The sequence below is a fragment of the Anguilla anguilla genome, chromosome 4 (genome assembly GCF_013347855.1).
Source record: "Anguilla anguilla isolate fAngAng1 chromosome 4, fAngAng1.pri, whole genome shotgun sequence".
NCBI lineage: Eukaryota > Metazoa > Chordata > Actinopteri > Anguilliformes > Anguillidae > Anguilla > Anguilla anguilla.
This window is the reverse complement of record NC_049204.1, coordinates 49,611,418-49,624,165: the sequence shown is the minus strand read 5'-3', so window position 1 is coordinate 49,624,165 and position 12,748 is coordinate 49,611,418. Positions and strand designations below refer to the sequence as shown.

Genomic DNA, 12,748 nt, shown 5'->3' with positions numbered 1-12,748 from the left:
GGGCTTTTCCGCCTCTGTAACTCTTACGGCCACTTAGACGGTAACATAGCTACAGGTCTGGAATAAGCTTGATTACAGTACTGCTCAAATTTATCTAATCACCCAGAAATCCGTGCACTTGTGACTCAAGATCATGTTTTCAGGATCAACGAGTTAGCCTGGATTCGCAATCCTGTTAAGGACCAGAAGCAGAACCAACATCCATAATTTTTTATGTCTTATCGAAATAGCCTCGAAAGTCTTGATGCTGATGAAAATAGAACAAATTATGTGAAAGGTAATAAGAGTAAGAAAACAAATAATAAACAACAGAACTGCAGCCTTGAATAAGGCCAAGCACCATATGGACCTGGCAGCAATTCAGATGGCTCATGACAGCTAACATGGTTTCTGTATATATTACCATAAAACGCATGTGGCCTTAAAACGATGAATCTTTTTGGACAGCTTTTTTTTCAAATGTAAGAATCTGTGTATCACATAAACTGGCTTGGATTTATCACCTGTACAACCTGTAAACTGGATTGTGAAGCAGACATTGTTTATGCATTTAAAAAAAAAAAAAAAAAAATTTGGAGACAGTCAAAATAAATTGGTGAAAATAGGAAAAATTTTAACTGAGAAAATAACGTTGGCAAGTGCCACAATTTCTGTGAATGGCATGTAAGAGGATTTACAACATAGAACACAATTATCTTTTATAGCGCCACTATGGGGCCAAGCAGAGCTGCATTTGAGGACTCATTGTTTGGCATGGCCACCTACCTGCCAGCCAATTTAGATCAAATTTGGACGATGGGAAGTGAGCAAGCTGGAAAAAAGGGTGGAAGAACAACACTGAAAATTACAATAGGGTGCCCCTCAGAAGCCTGCACAACCAAATAATTAAAGTAATAAAAAAACTATAGGGTGCTCCATATGCACCATAGCCACTTGCCCCAACTAATAGTAATGCCCATTTGATCAGCTGTGCATAGAAGTATAGAGAATACAATGAAAGGATGTAAATATTATTATTATATTATCTTCTGAAATTGGTTATACTGTATTGTGTTAAACAAAAAATGTCATCAGTTCCATATGGGTTTGGGTTGCCTACCGCAGGGATATAAACCTCCACAACTTCTCTTTCGTGGTGAAGCGTGAAGCAGGTGGGTGGAGCTGGCTGGGAGGGAAACGATCGCCCACAATCCTCAGCTTACAAACATTCTGAAACAAAGGCCGTGTTCAAATGACTTGCCTACTATTGAGTACGCAAGTTGCATACTAAGACCTACCAAGGTTTCTGTGGGGCCCACTGAAGATTTGCCATAATACAGAAAAGAAAAAAAAAAAAAAGACGAAAGCCAGCCACTGGGGCACACATGAAGCAGTCACAAGGTCAGAAACGAGCCTGCCCATTGGTCTTCCCTGGTGTCACCATCAGAGAAGTCAGTCAGTACCAGAGCCTCTCCGCGGTCATGCCGAAACGATCCCACGGCGGCAAATAAAATGGCTCCCGGGGACGAATGGCCAATCTTGGGCTCGCAGCGTGGGCTTGGGCAGCGGTCCCTCTGACACACGAGTCCAGCACTCGGTACAGGTGGCGAATTAATTCAGCCAAAGGCCTGACAAAACAACTTCTGAGACGCGTTGGCGGACGCCAGTGGATCCAGCCCAAAGCCCAGCTCGGGGTTCCTGGCAGGACTGGCACGGCGCACAGCTCCATGGAGGGGAAGTGAACTTGTGGAGAGCCCATATGCACAGGACAAAAGAAAGGGCACCGAGCCAGACTGGGGGAGGGGGTGACAGACAGCCACAAAAAGCACATCCCAAGGTTTCTGGAGCAAACAACCATAATAGGGAGTTTGAATGCAGAGGGGGGAAGGACACACTACTGACTGTCTGCACAATACAGACTGCCTGCACACTACTGACTGTCTGCACACTACTGACTGCCTGTACAATACTGACTGTCAACACGATACTGTCAACGCAATACTGACTGTCAACGCAATACTGACTGTCAGCACACTACTGACTGTCTGCATGATACTCACTGCCTGCACAATACTGACTGTCTGCACACTACTGACTGTCTGCATGATACTGACTGCCTGCACAATACTGACTGTCTGCACACTACTGACTGTCTGCATGATACTGACTGCCTGCACAATACTGACTGTCTGCACACTACTGACTGTCTGCATGATACTGACTGCCTGCACAATACTGACTGTCTGCACACTACTGACTGTCTGCATGATACTGACTGCCTGCACAATACTGACTGTCTGCATGATGCTGACTGCCTGCACACTACTCACTGTCTGCACAATACTGACTGTCGGCACACTACTCGCTGTCTGCATGATGCTGACTGCCTGCACAATACTGACTGTCAACACAATACTGTCAACGCAATACTGACTGTTCACGCAATACTGACAGTCAACACGATACTGACTGTCTGCACACTACTGACTGTCAACACAATACTGACCGTCAACATGATACTGTCTGCAGACGACTCACTGTCAACGCAATACTGTGAACATACTGTGAACACAGTACTGACAGTCAGTATTGTGCAGGCAGTGAGTAGTGTGCAGGCAGTCAGTATCATGCAGGCAGTAAGTACTGTGCTGACAGTCAGTATTGCGTTGACAGTATCGTGTTGGCAGTCAGTATTGTGCAGGCAGTCAGTAGTGTGCAGACAGTCAGTATTGTACAGGCAGTCAGTAGTGTGCATCAACACAACACTGTCACAATAGTACTGACTGTCTGCACAGTACCATCTATCAGCACAACATGCTGTAGTGCCACCGTGGTGCAACCCCCCCCTGGTTTAGAATCCTGGTGCGGGAGCATGTGGAGGAAATGCATGGAGCTGGAATCCTTACTACAGACGGGCGGCCAAGCATCGCTCACTGCTGCCGCCGCCTCTCTCGCTCAGTCAAGATCAAATCACAGGCCATTTATGATGCCCAAATACAACCAAGCTTAAAATGGTTCTAGCTGCTGCTGCTGCTGCTGAAATAGTGGTTAACCATCATGCAGCAGGTATTTATCCACACACCCAACAGTATCATTTAGAAGGCTTTTAAGCTTAAATAAACGGTTATTGGTAGACTGGGTATGAATTCCAGCCATTTACGTCCTACCTCATTTTTCCCACGGCGCGCAGGAACTGCCGCCGTGGGCTGCGCATGGGAAATTGTGGTCACTCACTCACTCACGAACTGAGAGGGACGTTTGGTGGGACGCATGCGCAGGTGGTGCTTCATTTAGTAGGACGCATGCGCAGGTGCATCTCCCAAAATCACTTCGAACGGCACGAGATTTTTAAGCACAGCTTTATCGCCTAACGTTACTTTAGCTAACCCTAACATGTTAGCGTTTCGCCTACTTTAGTTAACCTACTTAGCGCGTACCACCGATACAGATGTATGGACACACGGAGGACAACAAATAACGTTACAGAGGTAAGGACATGCCATAGCTAGCTAGCTATATAGTTAGCCAAGCTTTACTCAAGACACTGTGTACAGGTGCGCCGTGGGCCTGCACGGTTTCGTGCTTGCTAAGTTATAAATGGTAGAAAACATACAGTTTCTATTTGTTATAAAACAACTGGCCAATAAAAAAAGTAGATGATTTATCATTTTTAGGGGCTATGGCCAGAATGCTTTCCTGGTTAGAAGCTTCTGTTTAGTGACTCTAAAACTAGCCAACTATTAAAGGCAAACATTTAGACATTGATTTTAAAGCTGCAATTTTTTTAAACTACTAATCGGTTTCCTTTGACGATACGGCCTAAATTTGCACGAAAACGGTTGAAGTTGTACACCGAACAGGCACTGCAGAACCCAAACGGCCCCACTGCCAGCACTGGCCGTGAGCCCCCATGTCCGCTCACACACCAGAGAAAAGGGGCCCAACTTGCATTCATTTACATAGACGGGATTTAGCAGATCCCAGTAAGAATGCACTGGCATTATCCATTCCCACATAAAGCATGAAATCAGTGCAAGAAGGGGGAGGGGGGGGGGTGGTGGAGTTACGCTCACACAGGCCGACCGCTAACGCAAAAGAAACCGCCTTCATGACATCCTGTTGAGAAGCAAAACGTAAAAGTCCAAACGTGGCTGAATTGTTTTAGAGCTTTTATTGGAAAATAGAGGAAATTAAATAGACAACATACAATGGATGGTTGGACACATCGTTCCTGCTCAGAGAAGTAATGGCAGCAGTTAGAGTGGTCTGAGCGGCCACTTCAAACCGCTGCATTTCAGGTGTCTGGAGCCAGTTTTCCAATCCATCAGCTGAGTTCTTATGGGGGGGGGGGGGGGGAAGGATTCTGCCAACTATTATCAACCCATACAGCTGTACTTCTGCCTGCGGGTGAGGCAACCACATCGGCCTCACCTTCATCTAAACAAGCTCGACTGCCAGCCTAGTGTGTTCTAAGGACAGAAACCTACAGAAAAGACCACGTAACATTCTGATTTGGTTTCCTAGATGAATATCGTGGGTCACTTTTATTAAAAGCGTCATTACTACAGTTGGCAGCAATTTACATTTTTTATCATACATGGTTTCCAAAAAACGAAAAAAATTAAACGAAACAAAAACAAAAAACAAAAACAAGACATCACAAAAAAAGAAAATAAGAAAAAACATTTACAAAGTCATGTCTGTAAACTTCAAGGCTAGTTTAGAATTGAGGTAATGCTGTTCAGCTTTGTGGCTAAAGTAACAAACGTCCTTTCATTAGAGAAATGTACCTGATTTCTTTTTAAGTTTATACCAGTGCATGAACAAGAGTATCAAGAGACAAATTGACTGTAGTACGTTTTTTTCTTGTCTTTATCTTGCGGTCACCCTCCTGGTGTGGTATTCTGAGAATAATCTAACATTCAACAGCTGCCTTAGTTATTGCTGTCTCCTCAGGCGGAGTCCTTCACACCTCTGCTTAGATTGTCAGCGTGTGAAACTCGGAACAGTCGGGAGTCTGGAGGCATGATATGTATGAATTTCATCCTGATCTTCACAGCAAAAAAAAAAACAAAACAAAAAAACAAAACGGTACAAAAGAACCCATAGAAAAAAGTTAAATATACATCTTCATTAATCCTTTTTCAGCAGCGATCGCGTGCCACTGGATTTCAAAGTTTTGCTGCTCGTCAAACACAACATCAATCGTAGAGGGGCGGGGAAAAAATGAGGGGGGGGGGGGGGGGGAAGAAAAAAAGCAGAGCACTATCGGAGCAATTCGTTCCTAAAAGATTTTCAGATGAAGTTTTGAAATTTCATAACCTCTCCTAGGATAATAAATAATGCACTGCACAATACTCAAGGACCAAAAAACATTTTGACATCCATGTAACATGACTTTTTTCTTTCTTTTTTTTTTTTTTTTGTTTTTGCTACACTATGTTAGACAGCTTCTTGTTTTCCATTTCATTTTGCCTTTGAAAACGAAAACGAAAGGGGGAATAATCAAAAAAACGAAAATTAAAGAAAAAACAAAAAAAACAAAAACAAAAACAAAAGCCAAAATCTAAATGTTTGGATATTAAACTGGCATGTAAACAGTAGGGCTAACCATTTTCTCGTCAAAAAGTTTAAAACACTTCTTGAAAGCAGTGGGGGGGGGGGGGGGGGAGGCCGGGCTACTCGTCGGTTGTCCCTCCCGCCTCTTCGCCCCTCCTCGGCCCCGTCCAGGGAGTCCAGCTCCTCGGCTGGTCCCAGCTCGTCCTCCAGCAGCGAGGACTCCGCAGTCTTGTTCTGGCTCTCGTCCGTGTCGCTGTCGTCCGCCGTGTTCTCCCGGTCCTCCGCCTTGGCCTTGGCCGCGGCCGGCTCTTTGCCGCCGGCGTCCTTGTCGTCGCCGGCGGCGGCGGCCCCCGCGCCGGCCCCCCGCCATGGCGCTCTGCAGTCCCGCTAGCGTGGCCTGGGGGAACCCGGGCAGGGCCAGGCCGCTCAGGCCGGGGGGGAGGAACATGGAGGGGTAGAAGAGGCCGGGGGCCATGGTGGACAGGAGGAAGGGGTTGAAGGCCAGCGGGTTGGCGGACATGCCGGCGGCGGCGGCCGCGGCGGCAGAGCTGAGCGAAGCCTCGCCGTTGGCCTCTGCTCCCGCCTCGCCAGTCTTCTCCAGCTCCTTGTCCTCCCCGTCCTCGTCCTTCTTGTCCTCCTTGGAGGCGGAGCCTTCCTTGGGCTCCCCCTGGCCGGCGGCGGCGGAGGCGGCGGCGGCGCTGCTGCCCACCGAGGCGGCGGCGGCGGCGGCCGCCAGGTTGTTGTTGAACAGGCCGCTGAGGCCGAACATGTTGGGCAGGCCGGCCATGCCGGGCAGCATCAGGGGCAGCATGGCCGAGGCGTGCTTGGCGTCGGCCCCCGCCGCCGCCAGGCCCGGGGGAAAGCCCATGAGCCCGGCCAGCTGCAGGCTCTGCAGGTTCTGCAGGTTGTGCAGGCTGGCCAGGTCCATGCCCCCGAACAGGCTGCTCATCAGCAGGGGGTTGATGCCCGAGGACGAGGCGGCGGCCGCCGCCGCTGCCGCAGCCTGGGCCGCCGCCTTGGCGATCTCGCTCTTTGGTCTCCTCCCTCTGCGACTGGCTCCCTCCTCTCTCACCACTGGCCCCGTCAGGAGACGGTCAAACATGGACTCGGGGAGGAAGCCCTGCGACCGGACACGGATAAAACCATGGTTAGACCGACCTCTCTCCACCAAATACCTAAACATTCTGCTTTATCAAACTCATACAAGCTGCTCTTAATGACTTGCCACATTGAGCCTGACAGGCAAGAGAACAGACATTCACAGGGATTCGCATTCACTCACCGACTGCTTGACGATCTCCGTCCAGTCAGGAGATATTGCAAACTCTGGATTTTCTTCAAGCCACCTTGGCAAGTCCTTCATTGGAGGGGCCATGGCTCCTCCCATCTAAAACAAAAGCAATTTGATGAGGGCCCCAAGGCTGAACATGCAGCATTTCAGGCCTGGCTAATAACTAACCCATGAGAGCAGTCACTCTGTCCCTTGGAACAGGCGAGCTGAGCCCGTACCTTTTTGCCGTTTCTGCGGTTGACCACGGGCACCCTCTCCTCCCCGGTCAGGGTGTTGATGTCGATCTTGTTGGGGTTGCGGCAGCGGTGCCTCTTCTGCTTCGGCTTCTGAAACGGCGAGAGGAGATGGTCCTCGTTCTTCTGAAAAGGAAGCAATAAAAAACATGGATGAAGAATCTCGCCTATGTTAAACTTGCATTTCCCTGGGTCGATTCTAAAAAGGAGCGGAGGGGTACTTACTGGTACATAACTGGGTATATCGACAGTGTAGGTAGGGTGCTGGTTCAGCCACTCCATCAAGTCCTTGTTGGTGGGAGCATCCTCCCCCACCAGCCGGGTGCCGTCCTCCAGGTTGATGACGGGGACGCGGGCGCTGGGGTCCAGCTGCTCGGGGGACGGAATGTTTCTCTGCGGCTGGGGCGGCACGCGCACCCTGTCTGCGAAAGCTTTGGTCACTTCGGAATCCTCCTGGAAGGGCAAACACACACGGGGCCCCCGCCCACACCTTCATTAGCGCCGCCGCAGGAGCTAGCATCAGAAATCAAAATGGCTGCCTTTTTACCCATCCCCCCCTCCCGCCCAGATGCCCTGCATGGGTCATCACCTGACCTGGTTCCCCCGTCCTCCACACCTGTACACCGCTCAGAGGCTAACCCTAATCCTCCCTCAGAACTGGTCTAGGCCGGCCCACTTCGCTAAGCTCATTTGGCCCTGTCATTTGCTGGTGCAATCTTCTTATCTTCCTCCAAACACCCTCCTGAATCCCCCTTTGTATCTTTTCACAGGTAGGTTTTGAATGCGTGCCAAACAGAAGACCGACTCAACGCTCATTTCTAATTGTGCCGTTAACAACAACGCTGCCTCACCAAAGACCAAGGGGAGGGGTTAACTGCCAATTTGAACAGCAGAATGAAGAGCGCTGCTTGTTCCGGTTATTAAACGCTCCGGGTTTTTACAAGACGCGTCTGGCAACGCGGACCAAAACAGACACGGAGGGGCGTGCTCCTGACCGACTCGTCTGCCTACACCTTGCATATTCATGAGATGCAAAGGAAAGGGGGACGTACGGCGTTTAGCGCTGCCCTCTTGCTGCCCATGAAGAGCAGGTCCAGCCCCTCCACATTTTTCCTGCGGCCCCGCCTCCTCTTCATGGGCACGTCGCCCTCCAGGAAGGAGCCGTTCATCATGTGCCGGGTGGGGGTCCCTGAGAGGCCGGCCTGCAGCAGCTCCATCTGAGTTTTAAAGGCATCGGCAGTGGGGGTGGAGGTGTTGGGCAAGAGGAACTTGGGGGAGAGGTTTGAGGTAGGGGCGGCGGCGGCGGCGGCGGCGGCGGCCCCCCGCAGGGCCTTGGTCAGGTCCACGGCGCGGTCCAGGCCGTCCGAGGCGTGCGACTCCCGCAGCTGGGCCACCATCTCCATCAGGTTCCTGCGCTTGGCCGCCCGCTCCGCCTCGATCTCCACCTTCCTCCGCCGGCGCCGCCGCTGCCGCGGAGCCGCCATGCTGAGCGCCTCGTCCTGCACAGAGAGAGAGAGAGAGAGAGGGGTTCACAGAGTGTCATGAACAAGGTGCTCGTCCTGCACAGAGACAGGGGTTCACAGAGTGCCATGCTCAGCGCCTCGTCCTGCACAGAGAGAAGGGTTCACAGAGTGCCACGAACAAGCTGCCTGTCCTGCACAGAGAAAGGGGTTCACAGAGTGCCATGCTCAGCGCCTTGTCCTGCACAGAGAGAAGGGTTCACAGAGTGCCACGAACACACTGCTCTGTCAGACTGCTCGTCTGGCGGGAGCAGACCAGCCTTGGCGCTGACGGTGATGTGAAATGCGTTGTCTGAACCCGCCTGATGTCCGGCTCGCTGTCAAGTGCCAAGGACTCTAATTCAGCGGCGATCTGGACTGGACTGTGGGAACAAAGGGTCACTCTAGACTGCTGTAACATGAGCGCTGTGGAACGGACAGGGCTGGAGAGGAGACGTGGAAATGGAGATGCTGCCTGAGGCCTACCACTCTGGGCTGAGTCCTGTAGCTCAGGAGGACAGGACTAAATAATGAGGCCTACCACTCTGGGCTGAGTCCTGTAGCTCAGGAGGAGAGCAGGCCTAAATAATGAGGCCTACCACTCTGGGCTGAGTCCTGTAGCTCAGGAGGCGAGCAGGCCTAAATAATGAGGCCTACCACTCTGGGCTGAGTCCTGTAGCTCAGGAGGAGAGCAGGCCTAAATAATGAGGCCTACCACTCTGGGCTGAGTCCTGCAGCTCAGGAGGACAGCAGGCCTAAATAATGAGGCCTACCACTCTGGGCTGAGTCCTGTAGCTCAGGAGGAGAGCAGGCCTAAATAATGAGGCCTACCACTCTGGGCTGAGTCCTGCAGCTCAGGAGAACAGGCCTAAATAATGAGGCCTACCACTCTGGGCTGAGTCCTGTAGCTCAGGAGGAGAACAGGGCTAAATAATGAGGGCCTACACTCTGGGCGAGTCCTGTAGCTCAGGAGAACAGGCCTAAATATGAGGCCTCCACTCGGGCTGAGTCCTGTAGCTCAGGAGGGAGCAGGGCCTAAATAATGAGGCCTACCACTCTGGGCTGAGTCCTGTAGCTCAGGAGGAGAGCAGGCCTAAATAATGAGGCCTACCACTCTGGCTGAGTCTGTAGCTCAGGAGGAGAGCAGGGCCTAAATAATGAGGCCTACCACTCTGGGCTGAGTCCAGTAGCTCAAGAGGAGAGCAGGGCCTAAATAATACCACTACGTCTGAGCAGCAGGCCCCCATTTCAGGAGCAGCCGACGGTGGGTTTGCTCCTGAAAGCGCTTCTCTTCTCTCTCTCTCTCTCTCTCTCTCAGTCTCTCTGGCGCTCGGTGACTTGCCTTGGCCATCTGGGGCGAGAGGGTGACGTCCTCGCTCCCGCTGTAGCTGGCCTGGCCCAGATGGAGAGCTCCGCGAAGCTCCGCCTCTGCAGAGGCTGTCCATGGGGTGGGAGTGTATCCAGGCAACAGGCCGGGAAGTCAAACAGCTGAGTCGTTCACCGGCCACTTCCCCTTGACCACCGCCTCGCAGATGTTATCCAGCGATTGATCATCACCCTGTCCTGCAAGGCACCAGAGCAAACGAGCAGACACAATGAGTGGGAGGGGAGGGGAGGGGAGGGGAGGGGGGCAATTTAAAAACAAGGAAACCAGCAATGTTTTAACTGCAGTCCGACTGCCATCTTGTCATTTTTCACCAGAGCAGAAAGGGCTGACCTGCCCCCCTCCGCCAGACTGGCATTCTGAATGGAAGAGCACAGGGCTGGTAGGGCGAGGAGCACAGACAGAACTCTTAATCATGACCATTATTTGTTTTTTGAGTTCTCTTTCTGAAGGGCAGTTTAAGGGTTAAATCTGATTTACCCCAAGGACACGAGTCTGAAGGACAAGGGGGCATCTGAACATCAGTTCTCGGCTTGCGAAGCCAGACCAGACAGACTATTGATTCAATCACTACGACGTCCAGCAAATGGGTTAAACATCTAAGAGCAGCTTTATTACTCAGTGGCAGATACTCATTACCACTCGAATGTACAGTCTCAGCGCGCTGAATTATTATCTTTACCGCGCACGGCAAACCGACACCCGGAAAAGAGACGAAAGTCCGTCGCCCCGCCTGAGAGCTGCGTCTCCGTCGCAAACGCGTTAGCCACAGCCGCTCCGCGAAGCGTGGCCCCACCGCCGTTAGCCACCGCCCCCGAAATCAGCGCCTCTCTTTCCATCGTCTCTTAACAGTTGACCCACTTTGATCTGACGTGTGCTACGGGCCTTCAAAGCAGGCCCTTGAAATGTCTACGTAGGCGCTGCTGCTGTCGATTAAGAGAGCCATTAACTAGCGCGACGTTGCCGCTGACAATTTCTTTGGGGAATTACGTTTTTTTTTATTTTTAAATTTTTTTTGAGTGAACATGAAAATCAGCCTCTGCAAAGCCCCATTCCTTCCAAAACACGCCCCTGAATGACTTCACAGCACACGCTGAAGGTCACCGCGTAGAAGGCTGCTGCGGTAGAATAGAGGCAGTAACAGAGGCTACCGGCTAGCATCGCAATCAGGACCGTCCAGGGGAGCGCCGTGTTTACGCAAACAACGCAGGGAGAGCGGAACGCCGAGGTAGCTGGCGTGCGGCGGCGGCAGCGGCGGAAGCGCTGACCTTGGGCCAGAAGAGTAGGAGTAGGATCTCTCGTGCAGGATGTGCGCCGCCGAGGGTTCCGTACTCGGCGTAGAAGCCGTCGCGGGTCTCGTCGCGGGCCCGTGCTCAGGGACGCGTTGCTCTCCTCGTCGAAGTGCTTCCCGGGAGGCCGCCGACTGCAAACAACAAAGAGATCTGAGCGCAAAGGGCGGCCCCGGGCTAGCGGGCTAGCGGGCTAGCACGTGAAACAGCGCCGCTACAAAATCATCCATACAACAAATCACAAGTAGCGTGTGCTTACCCAGGAAATGGAGTTAAATTAAAAAACTCAAAACTGAAATTCCACACTAAAATGGAATGTTAAAAACAAACTCGGTAGAATACCTCCGGCGTGCGAGGATCCTCAGATTTATCTTCGTCCAGCTTGTCTCGTCCTCCTCCTCGGAGCCTTTCTCCGACAGCGATTTGGGCTCGGACCCGGCCGGGCCCTCGCGTCTCCTGCGCCTCCGGCTCCTCTTTTCCGGCTGGGCTTTGGCGGCGTCGCCTCCCCTTCCCCATCGCCATCGCCTTCCCCTTCCTCTGGTTTGGGAGCCGCGGCCTCCTCTTCCATCGGCTCCTCTCCGTTGCTGGGCTCCTCCTTCACCTGGGCCTCCTCTTTCCTCTCCTCCTCCTCCTTCTCCTCTTCCTCCTCCTCTTTCTTCCTCAGCTCCGTCTTGGAGAGTGGCCTCTGCTTCTTGTCCTCCGGGGACTCTGGCTCCTCGGCCTAGTAAGGCGGGTCCTGGTCCTGTCCTGCTCCTTCTTGGAGGGCGGGGCTGGGGGGTGGGCGGGGTTGAGGCCCTGGCCGGAGTAGAACTGGCCGGGCATCAGGCCCACGCCACCGCCGCCGCGCTCTTGTTCTGGTGCGAACTTCCTGTGCGCCTCCAGGAAGGCCAGCTCGGGGTCGTTGAGGATGTGGTAGTCGGTGCGGCTGACGCCGTGCTTGGAGGCGCCCAGCAGCAGGTCGCGGTCGTGGCCGGCCGCACTCCCACCACTCGGGCAGGTCGGGGCAGGCTGGCACAGCTTGAGCCGCTCGTCCAGCTCGGGGTGCGGAGCACCTGCTCGCGGATGCGCCGCAGAGCTCGATGCGGTACAGTGTGCGCGAGGCCCGCTCCTCCGTGATTGGCTCGATCGGGATGCTGGGGTCCGGGGGCTCTGCGGAACAAGCGACACTGTCACCAGGCAGCTCTCCTCCCCCCCCCCCCCCCGCCCCAACAACCCCCCACTTCCCTTACGCAATGGCATTCAACCTCTTATATTTTTATTACGATGACTTGACGGGTGAACAATATCTTCTTTCCATTCCGTTTCTCATCGCTCGACAAGGTTTTAATATAGCCGACTGTCAATAATGCAATCTTCGTGGGCGTTAGTGCAGATGTGCGTAGGCATCTGCATGGCGATCTGTTCACTGGCACATGTCAGCGTCGGCTTGTGCATGTGCAATCGATGTTCACATGCTCGCGTGTGAACGACATCACCGGCTCTCCAGCAAATCGTTAAAAACCGCGGTATAACAC

The 12,748-nt window shown here is 52.5% G+C and overlaps 1 protein-coding gene across 1 annotated transcript in view; it reads right to left on the bottom strand.

Moving 5' to 3' along the window:
• Positions 1-4,131: 4,131 nt before the first annotated feature.
• Positions 4,132-12,748, bottom strand: part of LOC118225361 (chromodomain-helicase-DNA-binding protein 7-like) — a 79,693-nt gene continuing 71,076 nt past the window's right edge. Inside the window, 6 exon segments of the mRNA XM_035413638.1 lie at positions 4,132-5,898; positions 5,900-6,658; positions 6,821-6,925; positions 7,048-7,188; positions 7,288-7,515; positions 8,115-8,561. Coding sequence (XP_035269529.1) covers positions 5,500-5,898; positions 5,900-6,658; positions 6,821-6,925; positions 7,048-7,188; positions 7,288-7,515; positions 8,115-8,561 — 2,079 coding nt within the window. The 3' untranslated portion in view covers positions 4,132-5,499.